The 16,184-nt window shown below is 31.1% G+C and overlaps 1 protein-coding gene across 5 annotated transcripts in view; it reads left to right on the plus strand.

Annotated features, from left to right (window-relative positions):
• LOC118199327 (axotactin-like) overlaps positions 1 to 16,184 on the plus strand; it is a 260,812-nt gene that overhangs the window by 222,430 nt on the left and 22,198 nt on the right. For all 5 annotated transcript variants that reach the window (XM_085824186.1, XM_085824184.1, XM_085824183.1 and 2 more), the window contains 3 exons: positions 3,005 to 3,099; positions 8,828 to 8,978; positions 9,788 to 9,963. In XM_085824186.1, coding sequence (XP_085680312.1) covers positions 3,005 to 3,099; positions 8,828 to 8,978; positions 9,788 to 9,963 — 422 coding nt within the window. The remainder of the gene's footprint in view (positions 1 to 3,004; positions 3,100 to 8,827; positions 8,979 to 9,787; positions 9,964 to 16,184) is intronic.

Genomic DNA, 16,184 nt, shown 5'->3' on the forward strand with positions numbered 1-16,184 from the left:
CAGAAGTCAAACAACAAAAATCAGCATTATATTTTCAAATTATTTACGCTTTTGCAGCTAACGATGGTGGTTTGGTAAAACCATCGAAACTAGTCCTGTGAAAATTTGAAAATATAATGCTGATTTTTGTTGTTTGACTTCTGAATTAGTATTTGTTCGGCATGTTATTGTGTCTTAATGTGTCCTGGTATATGACACATCAGTTATGAAAAATGCATGAAATGAAACCATAACTCAAAAATAAATTAAAGGTAAGAAATGTGGAAAATATATTTACCTTCACGTATATACTTATCTAACCCACTAAAGAAGTCCATATTTGTAATACTCAGACTATATTATAAAAAATGCTGCAACAACGAAATATTAAATTTGGATGACAAAAGGAAATTTTAAATTTTACTTACAAAAAGAATTACAGCAAACTATACATCATATGAAGCTATCAAAACCTGATTCTTCACTATCTGAATTAAAAAGATGTAGTAAATCCTGATCTAAGTCCAAGTCTTCCAGATCATTTATCCTCTTGGCTTACAGTCTCTTTATCTAAGGATATAATTTCAGCTTCTTTGAACCCTGCTATTATTGACGATGTTTTTTTACCGATTTCCACGCACTTTCTACCCACTTTGCAACTTTTTTATAAGATGCTCTACGCATTTTACCGCTTTTGGTATATGTATGCAATCCTTTACTCATCCAACAATCTCACCGCTTTCGGACTTCAGCTTTGAAGGATTTATCACCCAGCAAATCTAATGGTTGTAAGATTTTTGACAAACCACCAGGAATTGCTACGGTCGTAGACAATTTTTGACATCTGGTTTTCACTGACTCAAGTAAATGAGCACGCATGGAATTTATTATCAATCACCCTTTTGGTTGGAAAAAAGATCCCTTACGACACTGCCAAACTTTTTATAGCCACTCATGCAGGATTGTTTCGCACATCCAGCCATTCTTGTTTGCACAAATAATTACATCATTAGGAAAATCTCCCTTCGGAATACTTCTTCATTTAAAAGTGACCATCGGCTTTAGCTTGTCACCATTTGCAGCACAAGCTCTAACTCACATGTAAATGACATTCTTTCATGCCCCGTTGTAAGCACAGATACAGTTTTTGCACCAGTTTCATCAACAGTTCTGTTTGCAAGAGAGTCGAAAGCTAACGGCGTTTCATCCATATTTATTATCTGTGCCCGAAGAAGTTTTTTTTTGTCAATAATATCTGTCACATATTTTAGAAAAGATGCCTTTTTATCCTGCCAGTCCATTTGTAATTGTTGCCCGACTGTTGTTCTAGTACGCACAGAAATATTTTTTCTTTTTCATAAATCTGCTACACCCGCAAGGCCCTCCTTTGAAATCATTTATGTTCATTTGTTTTGCTATAAATTTTGCTTGTAAGCAAATTTTTACAGTCGAAATTTCCATTCCCTTTCCTTGTTGCTCCTTTATCCAGTTTGCAAGGTCGTCCTCTAGATTCGGCCACCTTACAGTACCACTTCTTTTGGCTCGTTTCTGTTGTGGCATATATTTAAGTTCTTTTTTCAGTTCTCCAACATCAAATACATCTCTCGTCCACTTCAAACTCTCGAGCTGCTGCTTTATTTCCAATTTGTTCAACACGTGAAATTACATTAAGCTTAAAACCAGCAGTATAGCTTCTGTGACGTTTAGGTGCCATTTTAAAAAATGTTGTTCTGCTCCCTTCTTACTTAACTATTCAACAAGTACTGGTACGCAAACTGATGGGGTCTATATTTGGCAGAATGCCAAGAAAATTCAATTCATGCAGAAGGGAAAATACGTCAGTGTTCGTTATTGTGAGTCAGGTGGAGTCTTGTCCGCCTTTGAAACAAAATTGCAGAAAAGGCAGGGGTGGGGACAAGATGGGTTCTGGAAGATTCATCGAATGGTAGAGGAGAGACTCTATTCAAACTGATGAGAATGCTGATTTGAAAGGGAAAAGAATGTTATTGTTCTGAGATCCCGTTTAGGGTGAATAAGGCATGTAGGTCTGTTCAAGGGAAAGAATATAAACAAAATAACATTCGCAAAAAGCAACTGAGACTGAGTGGTCTTTTGTGTGGGAACGGCACCAGTCTATGTACGATGACAAGGCCATCTAAACTGTGTACGATGACAAGGTTATTCAAACTATGTACAATGACCATTATAGGAAATATTTTATTTTTAGTGCACCTAAACACCGCATCCGCTGAAAATTTAAGTTTCAAACACGTAAACGCCACAGCGTTTCTTCCGGAAATTACGGTAGTTCAGTAATCTAAATCATTTATTATAAAAGGAAGTTAGGCCAGCTTGAATTTTTTTTTAAATGTCATTACCAAACAATGTGAAAACCTCGCAGAAACTCTGGTTTTCATGTGAGGAAACTTTTGGTGTTCGTATTTTAAGTTTGAAAGTTGTGCATCCCCTTGTAATGAACATAAATGTTCATATTGTGTACAAAGACTTTTTTGTTAACAACTTCTGGGTCCAGAGTTTTCCATCAATAGGTTTAAAATGTTTGGTAATTTTCCAATGTGGTTTATCACCAATTCAGACGTCTTTTGAAGATGTGTAAGTATATGCAGAATGGGTTCACTGTTCAATAGTATCACTGTATTAATAATTTCTAAGGAAGCATTTGCATACTGACTATTTTACATCCCAACAGAAGATGCACTGAGTTTCTGTAGTGTTGGTCAAAGTATTTTTATTTGAGCTTTGCTATCTGATGACAAAATTTAGAACCTGTTATAGTGAATCTGCCAAGTATCCAAGTTTTTCTTCATTATGATTTTTATAACCCATAACAAAGCTTTAAATGTCAACCTTCCTCCCTTGTTGTGTTTACAAATAAATGTAAGTCAGAAATAAGAATGAAGGCAATTTAACTACAATAATTTCTTGTTGTATAAAAGAAATGACTGTAGAATATCTAACATTTTTTTGATAGAATGATGTTTTATTTAATTCTGATTTATTACAGTAATACGAAGGAAGGCAAAGACTTCAAGTTCATGGTCTGATAATAACCGTCACTGGTTCTATTTCTCATGGAAATCAGAAATAGCGACTCTTATTGTAAGCATTAGTCTTTCTTTCTATCTTAGTCTTAATAAAATAGCCTTGTTTATATATTTTTTCCTGTATTACTGTTCAGTATAATGATTTCTGTAAAAAATTACTAGAAACTTCATTAAATAAGAGATTTGTATGCAAATCATAGTTTTTTTTTTTTTTTTTAATTAAAATATAACAGTAGGTAAATATATTTCTGTTATGGAACATATATTTATGTGAAGTGAAGTTTGCTTCAGTATATTTTATCTCTACTAGTTAAAATATAACAGTAGGTAAATATATTTCTATTATGGAACATATATTTATGTGAAGTGAAGTTTGCTTCAGTATATTTTATCTCTACTAGTATGCCTTTTAAGTTTAGTGAAACCTCTAATTATGAATAATTTGTTCCTGAAGGGTGTTTATTTGGTAAAATGCTTCTAAACCAAAACTATGTTCCTTCTAGGAATTAATGTAAAATAGATTAATCTGTTCCTGGACTACAGAGGATTTCTTCAAATTTATGATACAAAAATCATTAAATCTAAAACATAAAAAGTAAACAAAATATTATACAGATAAAAAAAGACAAAAATTTAATTTAGTTCTACCTTATCTAAAGAGAGTGGATGGCATAAATGGAAAGTGATGAGGAGAGAAAAGGTAGCAATGTTATTGTTTAGTGGAGAAGACCCTTTTCATAAAAGCATCAAGAACTGTTTAGATGAGAAGACCTTTTTCACGAAAGCATCAAGGACTGCGTTTATGCATGTGCATGTGAGTTTACGCATGCACGTTTAATGTAAAACGGACGGTATAAGCTAGGCTAAAATTATCTGAGGCATTTCAGTTAATGTTGCAGATTGCGCTGTTCCTTAATCTTCTAATTGGATCTGGCTTATTATTTTTTGCAGACTGTTAGAACAATTTTATAAAAATTAAGCTTGAACTTTCGATTATGTCAAAAAGAGTTTCCAATTCTGGAGCTGCCAAAGGATCTGCAAAGCAAAAGCATGTTTCGATGTCCATCAAACAAAAAGTGGAATTGCTGCAAAAAATGGATAAAGATCTACCCGTCTCAAAATTATGCAAAAAGTATGGCATTGGAAATCCACTATATATGACACAAGAAAAAGGAACTTTTTGAATTTTTTGTGGAAGCATCTTTAAACAACTTACATTGAAAGAAATGTTTAATAAAGTAAACAAATAAGTATTAAGCTTTTTTTTGCAAATTTTGATACCCTTTAGATCATAATTGTCTTTTATTTCATAAATTATGATTTCATATTTTTAATTGTATAATTTCTGCATGCCATAGTACCAGATTTAAATTGATGATCTGTAATCCGGAAAAACCCCTAATCTGGAAACGCAGAAGTCCCAACGAGTCCGGATTACGAACTGTAATTACGTACTGTAATCACAATGATTTGGAAGAAGAATGGATTGAGAATAATATAACGCTGACCTTAGAAGATTATTTAACCCTTTTGAAATGGCATGCCTTTGTTTAAGACATTTCCTGGGGAGTGGATAGGAGTAAAAAAGGAATCATTTCACCCGGCCGGGGATTTTCTGTCTGCGAAACCTAACTTTAGGGAAAAAAATAGGAGGAAAAAACTTCCTAACATCATAATTTTTAGTACAATTTTAGATAATTACTTAAGCTATCATGCATGTTAAAATTAGTGTTTAATAACCCGTTTCCTTTACTTTACATGAAACTATATATAAAAAATTTTTTACATTGAGAAATAATTTTTGGAAAAGCTATTCAAATTATTCTCATGATTAAATATATTAATAAACTTTTAAATTCATAGAAAATTAAGAAGTTGCTTTCATTTTTCATAACTTAACATCTGTCTTCCCATTTTCACGTTAGATCCTTTTAGATTTTTAGATACAAGATGGGGCATTGTCAAATAAAACTGTATGAGGTTTTTTTAAAGTTTCACATTGTCATCTTAAAATTTCTTGATGAACTTTATGTGAAATCAGCCGCCCAGAAGTTATAGTGGTTAGGGAAGCCTGACTGCGATACCAAAGGGCCTGGGCTCAAATCCCGGAGAAGGCATGGTAGTAACTGTCCGTCCCTTCATAGGAGGCAATGGTGGCCCACCTATTAGGTGACCGTAATAAAGAGAGTGACTCCATAATAAAGAGACCACCACATCTGGCCTGAGTATAGATTAATGGAGACAGACTGTAACTGTTCACAATCTGCCTTTGGAGAGGGGGACCTTTATGTGGAATCAATCAAATATGATATTTATTTGTAACTAAGTGCCTCTATAGTTGTAATAATGAACCAGCAAGATGTACATTACTTTTTTTTTAATTATTATTATTTTAGTGTTTTGATTGATGAAACATTGTGTGTAATTTTGAAAACTCAGATCGGCAGTGAATAATTTTCTCTCTCTCTCTCTCTTTCTTTCTTTCTTTTTTTTTTTTTTTTTTTTTTTTTTTAAAGTTATCTTAATCTCTAACACATAATTAACAGAAAGATTTTTTGGGCATTAGTTTTCGCGATGATTTAGTGATGTGATTTTCATCAGCATTAGAATATAACAAAAAAGACTTTTTTCTTTTTGGTAGTTTAATTTCTTTCAAGTATTTTTTTATTTGCATTGTATTTGTCATTTTTATTTAGGCACAGTGTGATAATCTCCAATTCAGCCTCTTCATTTTATAGAGTTAGTTTTTCAGAATACCTTTGTTCTCTAGAAATTTTTTCATTGATTTCTTAAAATGCTTCAATAATTTCACTAAAAATTTTATGACAGAGATTTTTTTCTAAATGTTTTTCATCTTCTAAATCTAAGACGCATTTCACTCATTTATTTAAATTCCTCAACCTTTTTTGGAACTTTTTCTGCCACAGATTCAGGCCCTTTGCAACCAATCAACTTCAGTACAGCAATGTTTATCCACAGAGTCTTCAAAATTTTTCTTGTTGCCAATTTTATTCTTTCTTTTGCTCGTTTTTCTTTTCCATGTTAAACATAAACACAAATTTTTGTAAGCCTTTTTCTTCCCATGAAGATCTTATATAATTTGCAGTGTAATATTTCTTACAGATACTTCATATATTTATTTCTTTTTAAGCATCTCAGGCTTTGAGCATATATTCATGAAAAAAAAATTGAAAGATTTACTTATTAACATTTTCTTTTCTCAACATTGAAATTTAGGAAATAATCTTAAATATTTTGATTTTTAACCCTTTCGGCATGAATATGCATTCTGTATGAATGGCTGTCACGTGCTGTATTTCCCAAGCATGACTGAAGAATGTGGACAGCTAATGCATATGTGCATTTCAACCTGAAACAGTTTTTAAAGTCCACTAGATGGGAACCTGTGTCCATTATTTTTTAACTGAAAATAGTTTTAGGATCCTGTTTTTGAGTTTGTTCACATTCTGCCTGACTTTGGTATTTTGCTTATCAGCTGCTGTGGAGGAAGAGGGAAAGCATAATATAAACAAACAGAACTAGCTCTTTAACTTTCCACATTATATGAACATTCATATTTACTGATATTTCTCCAAATGCTTTTTTGTTGTTATTTTTCCCTACTGTGTGAGCACTATGAGGGTTTTGTATCAGTTATGTTACACTTTTTGTTGCTTTCAGATATCTACCCTTTAATTTCAGAAAACCTTGACTCTGATATATTATGGCATCAAAAGCAGAATGTACTTGCATGATAAATGAGCCAGTTAGCGTTGTCACTATTGAACAATAACTATCCTGAACCAGAATGGATATGTGTATTTACAGATGGCTCTAGAATGAAAATACTGCTGTAACTGTATATTGTAAACTGTTTTCATAGTGAGATATCAGGAACTAAATAGGAATTGTAAAACCGTAGAATTTCACTGGCTACCATTCCACGTAGGTATTGATGATAACGAAAAAGCAGATCTCTTGGCAAAGAGGGGTATGGAGTTATTTATTGGACAGAGTTCCATTCGTTTGGATTCTGTTAGAAGTATTCGAGAGAATCTTATGTTGGCTTACAACACAGAACTATCAATTAAACGAAAGAGTACTCTGGAAGAATATTAGGAATGACTGCAATGTGTTCAATTGCAGGCTATATTGTGGCTAATTTCAGACTGGGTGCATGGCATGACTGCTCAGCCAAACATCTCAGCAAAATAAGCATACTGACTAATAACCAATGCTATATTTGTAAAACAGGCACTATGAATAAGCAGCACTTAGTCATCTGTCCAGATCTTGACCCTATGTTACAACATAGTTGTGATGCTCTCCTGCAAGAGCTTTTGATATTTTGGTGATGTAATTTTGAATTTAGTGTTTTGTTTTTTGCCGAGAGGCCTGATGTAAAAGGATTGATATAAAAGTACATTTTATTATAGTTTTCTGCCTTGTGGAATCATGTTGAAACAACCTTCCATTCATAAAAATTAAAATTAAGCTTTTGATGGCAATAATAATACATGTCTGAGCAAACTCATACTGGATTCATTGGCTATTTATTGATCTTTTTCTGGCTGAAATATGTGGGACATGTATACAGATATAAAATATTTCAAAATTTCAGACACTAATAAGGTTAGAACCATGCATGTGAGAATTATTGTGCTCTGATTGGTGCATTGCATATTTAGCATTTAACAATATTAAGTGCCATTTGTGTCTAAATAAATACACATAATATGTATTAGCCAAACAGGACACTTGTATACAGGGTGTTTTGAAACTCATGGGAAAAAATTTGAGGGGCGTTGAAAAGGCATATTAGAAATGCCGCCCAAGTAAAGGTGCATTCATCCATGAATGTGATGTGAAATCAGGTGCAGACATGTGAAGTGAAATCAGGCTGCACTGCTAACTGTTGCAAAAATCAAAGTGCAAACTCGACATGTGGTGCATAATCTGTAGGTATCAAGGCTTGCATTTTCTGTACAGGATAGAGGTGTAATCCTTTGTCCCGTAATACTCGCCAAATAATTGAGTGGGCCATATTTACAGCACAGGAAACCTCTCGTGTGCTAATTATCTGGATGATCCTCCACTATTTGCAGAATGTCCTCTGCAACTTGTGGCATCCATACACTCCTGCCACTCTGTATATCATGCATGCCAGTGACAAAGGATACCATTTCACACAGGCACTGATGCAATCGCTTGAATGTTTTTCCGTCTGGCGTGTGTCTTCTCAGAAATTGCTGCCTGTACATTCTTTTGGCTTCCAAATCATTTCCATATGCAGGACCATACATAAAATGCATGTCTGCCTTTTTTTTTTTTTTTTTTTTTAACATATCGATATGCCTTTTGAAATCCGTGCTAGAAATGATGATGTGTAAGAAAACGTGTCCTTTATCATTTCCATTACAGTGCCATCAAGCAGTTCATCGCGTGCTCTCCATCCATGCTCTGTATGTCGAAAATTACTTGTTTAGATGTTTTCTGTCACACCTTAAAATTTTTGCCCATGAGTTTCAAAACACCCTATAGATATTATTATTAAAAAATTATATAAAACAAATTTCTTCTTAATTTAACATATGCTAATTTGGTAACCAATGTATTAAGTTTCCTCAAGCAAAGAATTGTATTAATGGATTTTCTTGTACTTTTCATTTGATTATCTGTATACTCTAGTAGTGTTTTCAACGCATTTATTTTTGGCAAATGAAATATTATTCTATTGTATGATTTGCTTTTAGCATATTAAGTTTGATTTGGATATTTATCAGGTGGATGGCAAAAATTACAATCCTTTCATCCAAGTAGTTGATACTTCTACAGAAAAATTTGAGGGTACATCAAATGTGCTGTATATATCTGGTTTGCCAAAAAGTATAACTAATGCTGGTGATTATGTTAACTTTAAAGGATGTATTTCAAGTATGTATAAAATTATTTTTTTTATTATTATAATTTTTTCGTAAACAAAATCCTATGCTGTAATTTTCTGATATTTTTAAAATCGCATCCTTTTTATTTTATTTCTCTTTAATATCTTTTTCATTTTTTAGAACATTTTTTTGTAAACTGTTCTGAAATTTTGGTGATACCGTTGATTCCATAGTTTGTTTAATCTGCTCCTTATTAGTTCAGCTTAATCTCTTAGGGAGGAGAGGGTATAAACAGATAATTCTGTGCCTTAACTATGTATGAAATTTTATTTGGTTATTTTTAAAGGGAGAGGAGGAGATCTCGTATATTTTAATCTTTATATTAAAGAAGCACATTTTATGCTATAATGGGTACAATGAAAGGTATTTTAATTTCTGAACAATTTTTTTATCACTTTTTGCTTTTTTTAATAATCCTGTAAATTTATTGTATCTTCGTTACCAGGAAGTTCTTTTAGTATTCTTTGAAATAAATAATTTTTATCTGCTTAAAAGCAGGAAATGACTTGCTAAATAAATTTAATAATAGAACAATAGTTTAACACACTTCAAAATCTCAGGCAGAAAATTTGAATCTCTATAAAAGTATTTATTTATACTTCTGATTTTATGTGGTAATTTAGTAGCTGTCAGTTTTAATGTGTCAATTGTAAGATCTTTATTAAGGTTAAGTCCTTCGAATGACTAATTTTTATTGAGAGTGATATTTAAGTATGAATCTCAGTAAAACAATTTATTGTAAAAGTATATTTTTAACACTGCGTTAATTTTATGCTAACATCAGTTTTAAATTTTCAGATGTTATGATTGAATTTGGAGACCTCAAATTAATGCCTCTTGAAACTGCCTTTGGTTACAAGAAGGGCTCTTTGGAAAAAGTCAAAGTAGATGGATCTGTAAATGAAAGGAAATGTGCAAATTTTGCACAATTATCGCAGTTGTTAGCCACATTACCATCCAATATACCACCAGAGGTATTGCAAAAATTTTCATTATTAATTACTGTGGAATTCATAAAGAATTTTTTGGATTATATACTAATTAATTGGTAATGAAAATGTATTCAAAACTGCATAAAAAACTGTCAGTTTCTCTTAATTTTCTAAGTACCTTCTTTGAAACTGATAAAGTCTTTACTGAACTGTTAACTCATGCTCAAGGTAAAAGGTTCTTTGGTTTTAACTGCAAGACGTTTGTACTGAATTGTTGCACCTATGCGCAAAATTTACAAAAAATTCAGCTTTTAATGCGCATTTTTCGCATATCGAAGCTGAGACGTCTTAATGTCATTTCTATTCCTCCTTTTTACCCTTCCCCACATCATGGAATGTGCCAATAGAAAGTCATTTGACTTTTTTTTTTTACTGGGCATTTGTGCCACGTGGCAGCTTTTTTGTAAAAGTTATGACACGTCCATGTTCGTGGGTGAAAATTCGGAAAATATTTTTTTCTTAAATATTTTGTAATTTTTTGTTAGTAACTGCCGTGCATTATTTTAATTTGAATACATTTGGCTCTGTAAATTTTATATCCATTTTCATGGCAAAAAAATATGTGTAACCAGCTGATTTTGCTCACATTCTTCAAGAATTATCTGATGAAGAAAAAGAAGACAAGGAAACCTTTGGATGGAAGAACAATAGCAATTTTCATTCCTTATTTTCTTTTATTTATATTTTTTAGAAACAAATAAAAATATTAAAGTTTGTTTTAAAGTGCGTTTTTGTAACTAGTAAGAAGTAAATTTCTTTGCAGAAGTAAGTAATGCTAAACTTAAATTTTTTCCTACCAAGGTGTGTTCCTTTTTTATTTTTCTATACTTGCTTTGATGAATATTAAAATTACCTTCGATTTTAAAATATCATTATTAAATAATAAATTTAAAATGTTCTATAATGAAATACGCATTTCATCTCATTAACATAAGAACTTGAAAATAATTTACTTATATTTGAATTTGATATCATTTGTATTTTGCAATAATAAGATTAATATTTTATTTCTTAACAAATTTATTATCAATATTCACTAATTTCTGTCGTTTTTCGTGCCAAAAATGGTAAAATAACGACACACGCATGCTGGAAAGTTAAGATAAGAAGCTTCACATGATAGGATTTTTAATGGTTGGTAGAAGTGTTGAATTTCATTCTATTTTAGCAAGATTATTAGGCGTATCTGAAAGTGTTTATGTTTTTAAATGAATGGGAAGAGTAAACATATGTTTATAACTGAGAAAAGAACATTATTTTATTAATTAGTAATTTTAGTTTCATTTTGTTTTAAAAAGTAAATTTGTTTTGCTTCAGATAATATTTTCTGAACAATTGGAACGGATATAGAGATATGATTTATGAGTAAAATTTGGCATTCATATGTGTTATACACTGATATTTTAAAATGTCTTTTAGTTCAGAATATGTACAAAAACTATGTTCCTTTACAAAATTTGAGTTAATTAATGTAGATTTTAAAATTATTGATTCTTTGTCAGCGGAAGGCATTGATTGTGAAAAAAGCCTTTTGAAAGCAGGGTGTTTTTATCTCATTAGGTATATTCTAGTAGTTGAAAACTTTCACTTTAAAAATGGTTTTGTAAATCTGTATATGTCAAGCAAAATGTTGTATATATATATATAACTGTTAATGTTTTAATGAGTACTTGGCTTTCAGTATGCCACATAGTATATCCAGAATGGGGTTATTTTGTTAAAAAAAATTAAAAATTAGAAAATGCTTTGTCCTAAATTTGGACATACTAAAGCATTCTCTTCTCTGAAAAATAGAATTAGCATTGATTTAAGTTTTGAAAATCACCTTTTTTCTTAAAAAGCCTATCATTAGGCATGTGGTTATTAATCAATTAAATAGACCAGCTGCATGAAATGTTAATAATTTTCTGCATAGGTAATAAAAATGTGAGCCACTTTCCTCTAACATATCCTTCACAAAAGCAACTCTTTCTGTATGCAGATATCTGTAGTATATTTTTCCATAGTAAAAAATAATCATCAGATGAAGAGTTTCTTTATTTTTTAATGTGTCAAAGTTTTATGATTTAAGATATTGCAGATTCTGTTTTACCTTTATATTTGAGATTAAGGGGTAAGTACATACACTAGATCTGACATTTTAACTTGAACATTTAATGAAGATTATAAATGATCTTTACAAACTATGAAAATAGACGATAGAAGCATGAATATTTGAAGGAAATTCATCATACTAAAAAAAAGTATAAAGTTCTTACATCTTTATAACATCGTAAAATTTCTGCTAACATATCTTACATATATTTCCTTGTCATGGCAGCCTCGTCTGGAATATTTTACAAAGCAGTTTCGTCGAAAAGCCATCTGTCAGTTCAACCTTTTCCGCTTTGGTGGTCTCTGCAGTTTCTGCCTTTTCAGTAGTTTTTTTTTTTTTTTTTTCCCTTGTCTGTTGCAGGGAATGTAACTGAAGTTTTTTGGGTGAAGTTAGTATTCGATTCATCATGTTTAGCAATAGACTCTTTGTCGGGGGAGTGCTTCTCTTCAAAATCTGCTTCAGTGGTGGCATTGCTCCTCGATGGCTTTGAATCTTAGTGTGTTATGTTTGCTTGAGTTTCTTCTTGCACTAATTCAGCGTTGACAACTTCATTTTCAATCACCACTTTGAAAAGCAAGTAATTTTCTAAGCAGTAATCTTCATGCAGCTTACTTAGGGTTCAAAACTTCTTTTATAGCTTTTATCTTTTCATCAGTTTCTTTAGCTTGAATAATCTTAAATTTTACACCATTTTGAACATCTGTACACATACATAATTTCTATTCAGAATGTCAACATGTTGCTTACAGGTATTAGATATGTGTTTGATTGTGTAATCATAATCTTGTAACATTAATGCCCATCTAGATAGTTTAGTACTAATGCCTCTCCTGTCATAGTTTGTTTGAATGCATTACAGTATGTCATGATTTTAAATGGGATATATCATATCTAATACCATATATCAAAAGTTTTTTAGAGCTTCTATAATATGACTGCTTTTAATCCATAGCACAAATGTTCTGTATGTATTACAAAATGTATTATCTATTACAAAATGTAAAATAATGTTCAATATCTATTATCTTCCTACTCATATAATAAAGTGGATGCATCTGATTATCAATTAAGGATTTCTGTAGCAGGACTGCGCCATAACCGTTAGCACCAGCATCAGAATGTCTTTCAGTTTCTTCTTTTGAATTATAAATACACACACGAAACAGGTTCAGATGACAAGATGTGTTTCAATTTGTTAAAAGCAATAAGTTCTGTATTTTCAATTTTAAATTTAGAATCTTTCTTTGATACCATTCACTAAGTGGTTTTGCAATTAATGAATAATTAAGTATGAATTTTCTGAAAAAAAACCTGTTAAACCTAAATAACTTTGAACATATTTTACACAATTAAGCTCTGGAAAGTTAATTACTACTTTGATTTTAGAAGAAAAAGGGTATAATTTGAGACCTTTAATTTTGTGACCTATAAATTATTCTAATTTTTGCGCAATCTATTTTATAAATTTGATTTCACATTTTAAAAATTGACATTTTTCAGTGTTTATTTATAATACATATTCTGATGTAGTCTGTAAAATGTGTTTCAGTTTTTGGACACTATATCTTTAGAAAATGCTTGGGCTGTTAAGCAAGACCAAAGGGAACTTTCAAAAATTTGAACTGTCCATCTTTTGTTACTAAAGATGCCTATTTTCTACTTTCTTGCTGAACATAGCTGGCATGAACCATTTTTTTTCCTCTTCTTAACACAACATAATTTGACTAATCAGAACAGCTTGGTTTTATGATTTGTTAATCTAACCACTCAGAAATCTTTTTATCCATATCATGCTGCTCTGTAGAGGGAAAACAGTGCACAGTGAACCAGAAGCATATCCACAAACACTAATCTCATCTTCAGAGCAGACATTTTTATTTTATTTGGCTTATAATTTAATACTAATTGCAGTATTTCACCTCATCGGACTCAATCTTTAATGTGGATTCCCTCATTGGTATAAACATCAGGAATGTACATCAAATAGTTGTCTGGCTGCAGTTTTTAAATTTTGATTGCCTTTTTATTTACAGTTAATTATCCTTTCCTTATAATATCTGTACCAATTTTAAGTTATAAAAAAAAAACTGTGGTAACACAGATATTTGATCTAAATGAAGAACCGTCAATTTCAGGTTCCCTTCAAATCTCTTTATAGGTTTAATTGCAGGTTTGCCGGCTGAAATTCAGGGTAACCTATCTTCTTATGTTTTATCTTCTCGAATTAACATTACATGACTACCAGTATCTATTTTGCAAATTACCTAAATTTACTTTATGCATTTCTTTCTTAGAAGTTTGAGCCAACTGCAGTAACAGTTTTAGCATCTTGGTTATTGTTAGGAGATGTTTTAGAACAATTTGCGGTTATGTGTCCAAATAAGTTACATTTAAAGCACTTAAACCCGCTACTGCTCTTGTTAAATGAGTTTGATTTATGACCTGTACTTCCACAATTATAACAGCTGGTTTCTTTACTCTTACCAGGTATAGTGTATGCTTTATTTTGTATACTGGTACCTGATTAACTCTTTGTATCTGGAGCTAGAATTTTCTCATAAATTTTAAATTTTTCTTTAAATTCAGAAATAGTTGTACAACCATACAAAATAAATTTTTTGCTATTTGCATCAGGTATTCCATTAATTGCATAATCAATAATGGATGAAGCATCAATAGAACCATGACTAGCTATTTCTTGCATTGCAATTAAATACTCACCAGGTTTTAAATGTAGTTTTTGTGATAAATTATGAAGTCGTGCACTATTTATTTTAGAACCAAATTCAGATAAAAGTTTTTGGGGGGCTGTTGACGTCTCATGTTATTTTTTTGTGTTTCAAAAACCAAATAAGTACTATAGCAGATGCACAAGCTATTTTTTAGTTAACACAATTTTTTGTAATTCAGATAACCAAAATAATATAAAAGATTCTTCTAGATCATAAATATGATTTGAATGGATATATCAGTTCCATTAAATTCTGAAACAGTTTTTAAAATTTCGCAGAAATGTAATGAAATATTGTTAGACGCCATAATGTTTTGGTCTACTGAATTAGTTACGTTTAGTGAGTCTCACTTAACAAAATTGACATCATAATCATTATCAGAATCATTAACACTTTCGTTTTCAGATAACTCACTGTCGTTGTCAAGCTTGGATTGTAAAAGCTTACAAACACTCTTTAATATTAAATAACACTTTTTATCAGCATTAAATCATAATTAAGATGTAACAAATTACACACAGAAATGAAATTGCTTGCAGTGAAAGTCTTAATTTTGTTTAGTTTCTGTGACTTTAAAATCCGATGTAAAACCTGAAAATTTACGCAATCTATTTTTTCTATTACCTGAAGTTCCAAATTTAATTTGATGCAAAATTTTAATAGACTTTATGGGACCACTTCATAAAGCATCAGAAATTCTAGGAATAGAATTAAACATGGTCATTTTCACCACTGTATTCTTTATTCTTACAAGTAATGATATGCAAATAAATAATTTGAAATAAACTTACTTGTTTCGAAGTCATAATTTTTCATTTTTTTTCTTATTCTGGACTCATGTAGGCTGAGCCCTAAAAAATATGTAGATTTCATCTTACCTTTGTGTCTGACACACTTCAAAAAGTGACTTAAACTTTCTGAAGTCAATTGTGTATGCTAGTCCAACTGACATTTTAACTTGAACATTTAATGAAGATTACCAGTGATTGTTACACAGTATGAAAGTGGATGTCAGGAGCATGAATATTTATAGAAAATTTGTCACAGAAAGAAAAAGGTTCTTTCATCTTTATAATGTTGTACATCTTCTGCTAATACTTACTCATCTTTTTTTGTCATGGCAACTTCTTCTGCACTATTCACAAAACAATTCCATTGAGTGGGGTGCAGTGCCATCTGTCAGTCGGGAAAGATGGCATCCCATGATATTAATGTATAAAATGTGTTATAAGATAAAGTGATTTCACTTTTTAATAAACAATGATCCTTATTTTACTAATTGCATGCAAATTCTAAAAAGTGAGCATATAGATAGAGGCATAGTATTTGTAAATGTTTGCATGCATTAATCTATTTCACAAAATGTTTTTGTTGTG

Source organism: Stegodyphus dumicola, chromosome 9, assembly GCF_044657685.1.
Source record: "Stegodyphus dumicola isolate Sdum_Otavi_A_Nest chromosome 9, ASM4465768v1".
Taxonomy (NCBI): Eukaryota; Metazoa; Arthropoda; class Arachnida; order Araneae; family Eresidae; genus Stegodyphus; species Stegodyphus dumicola.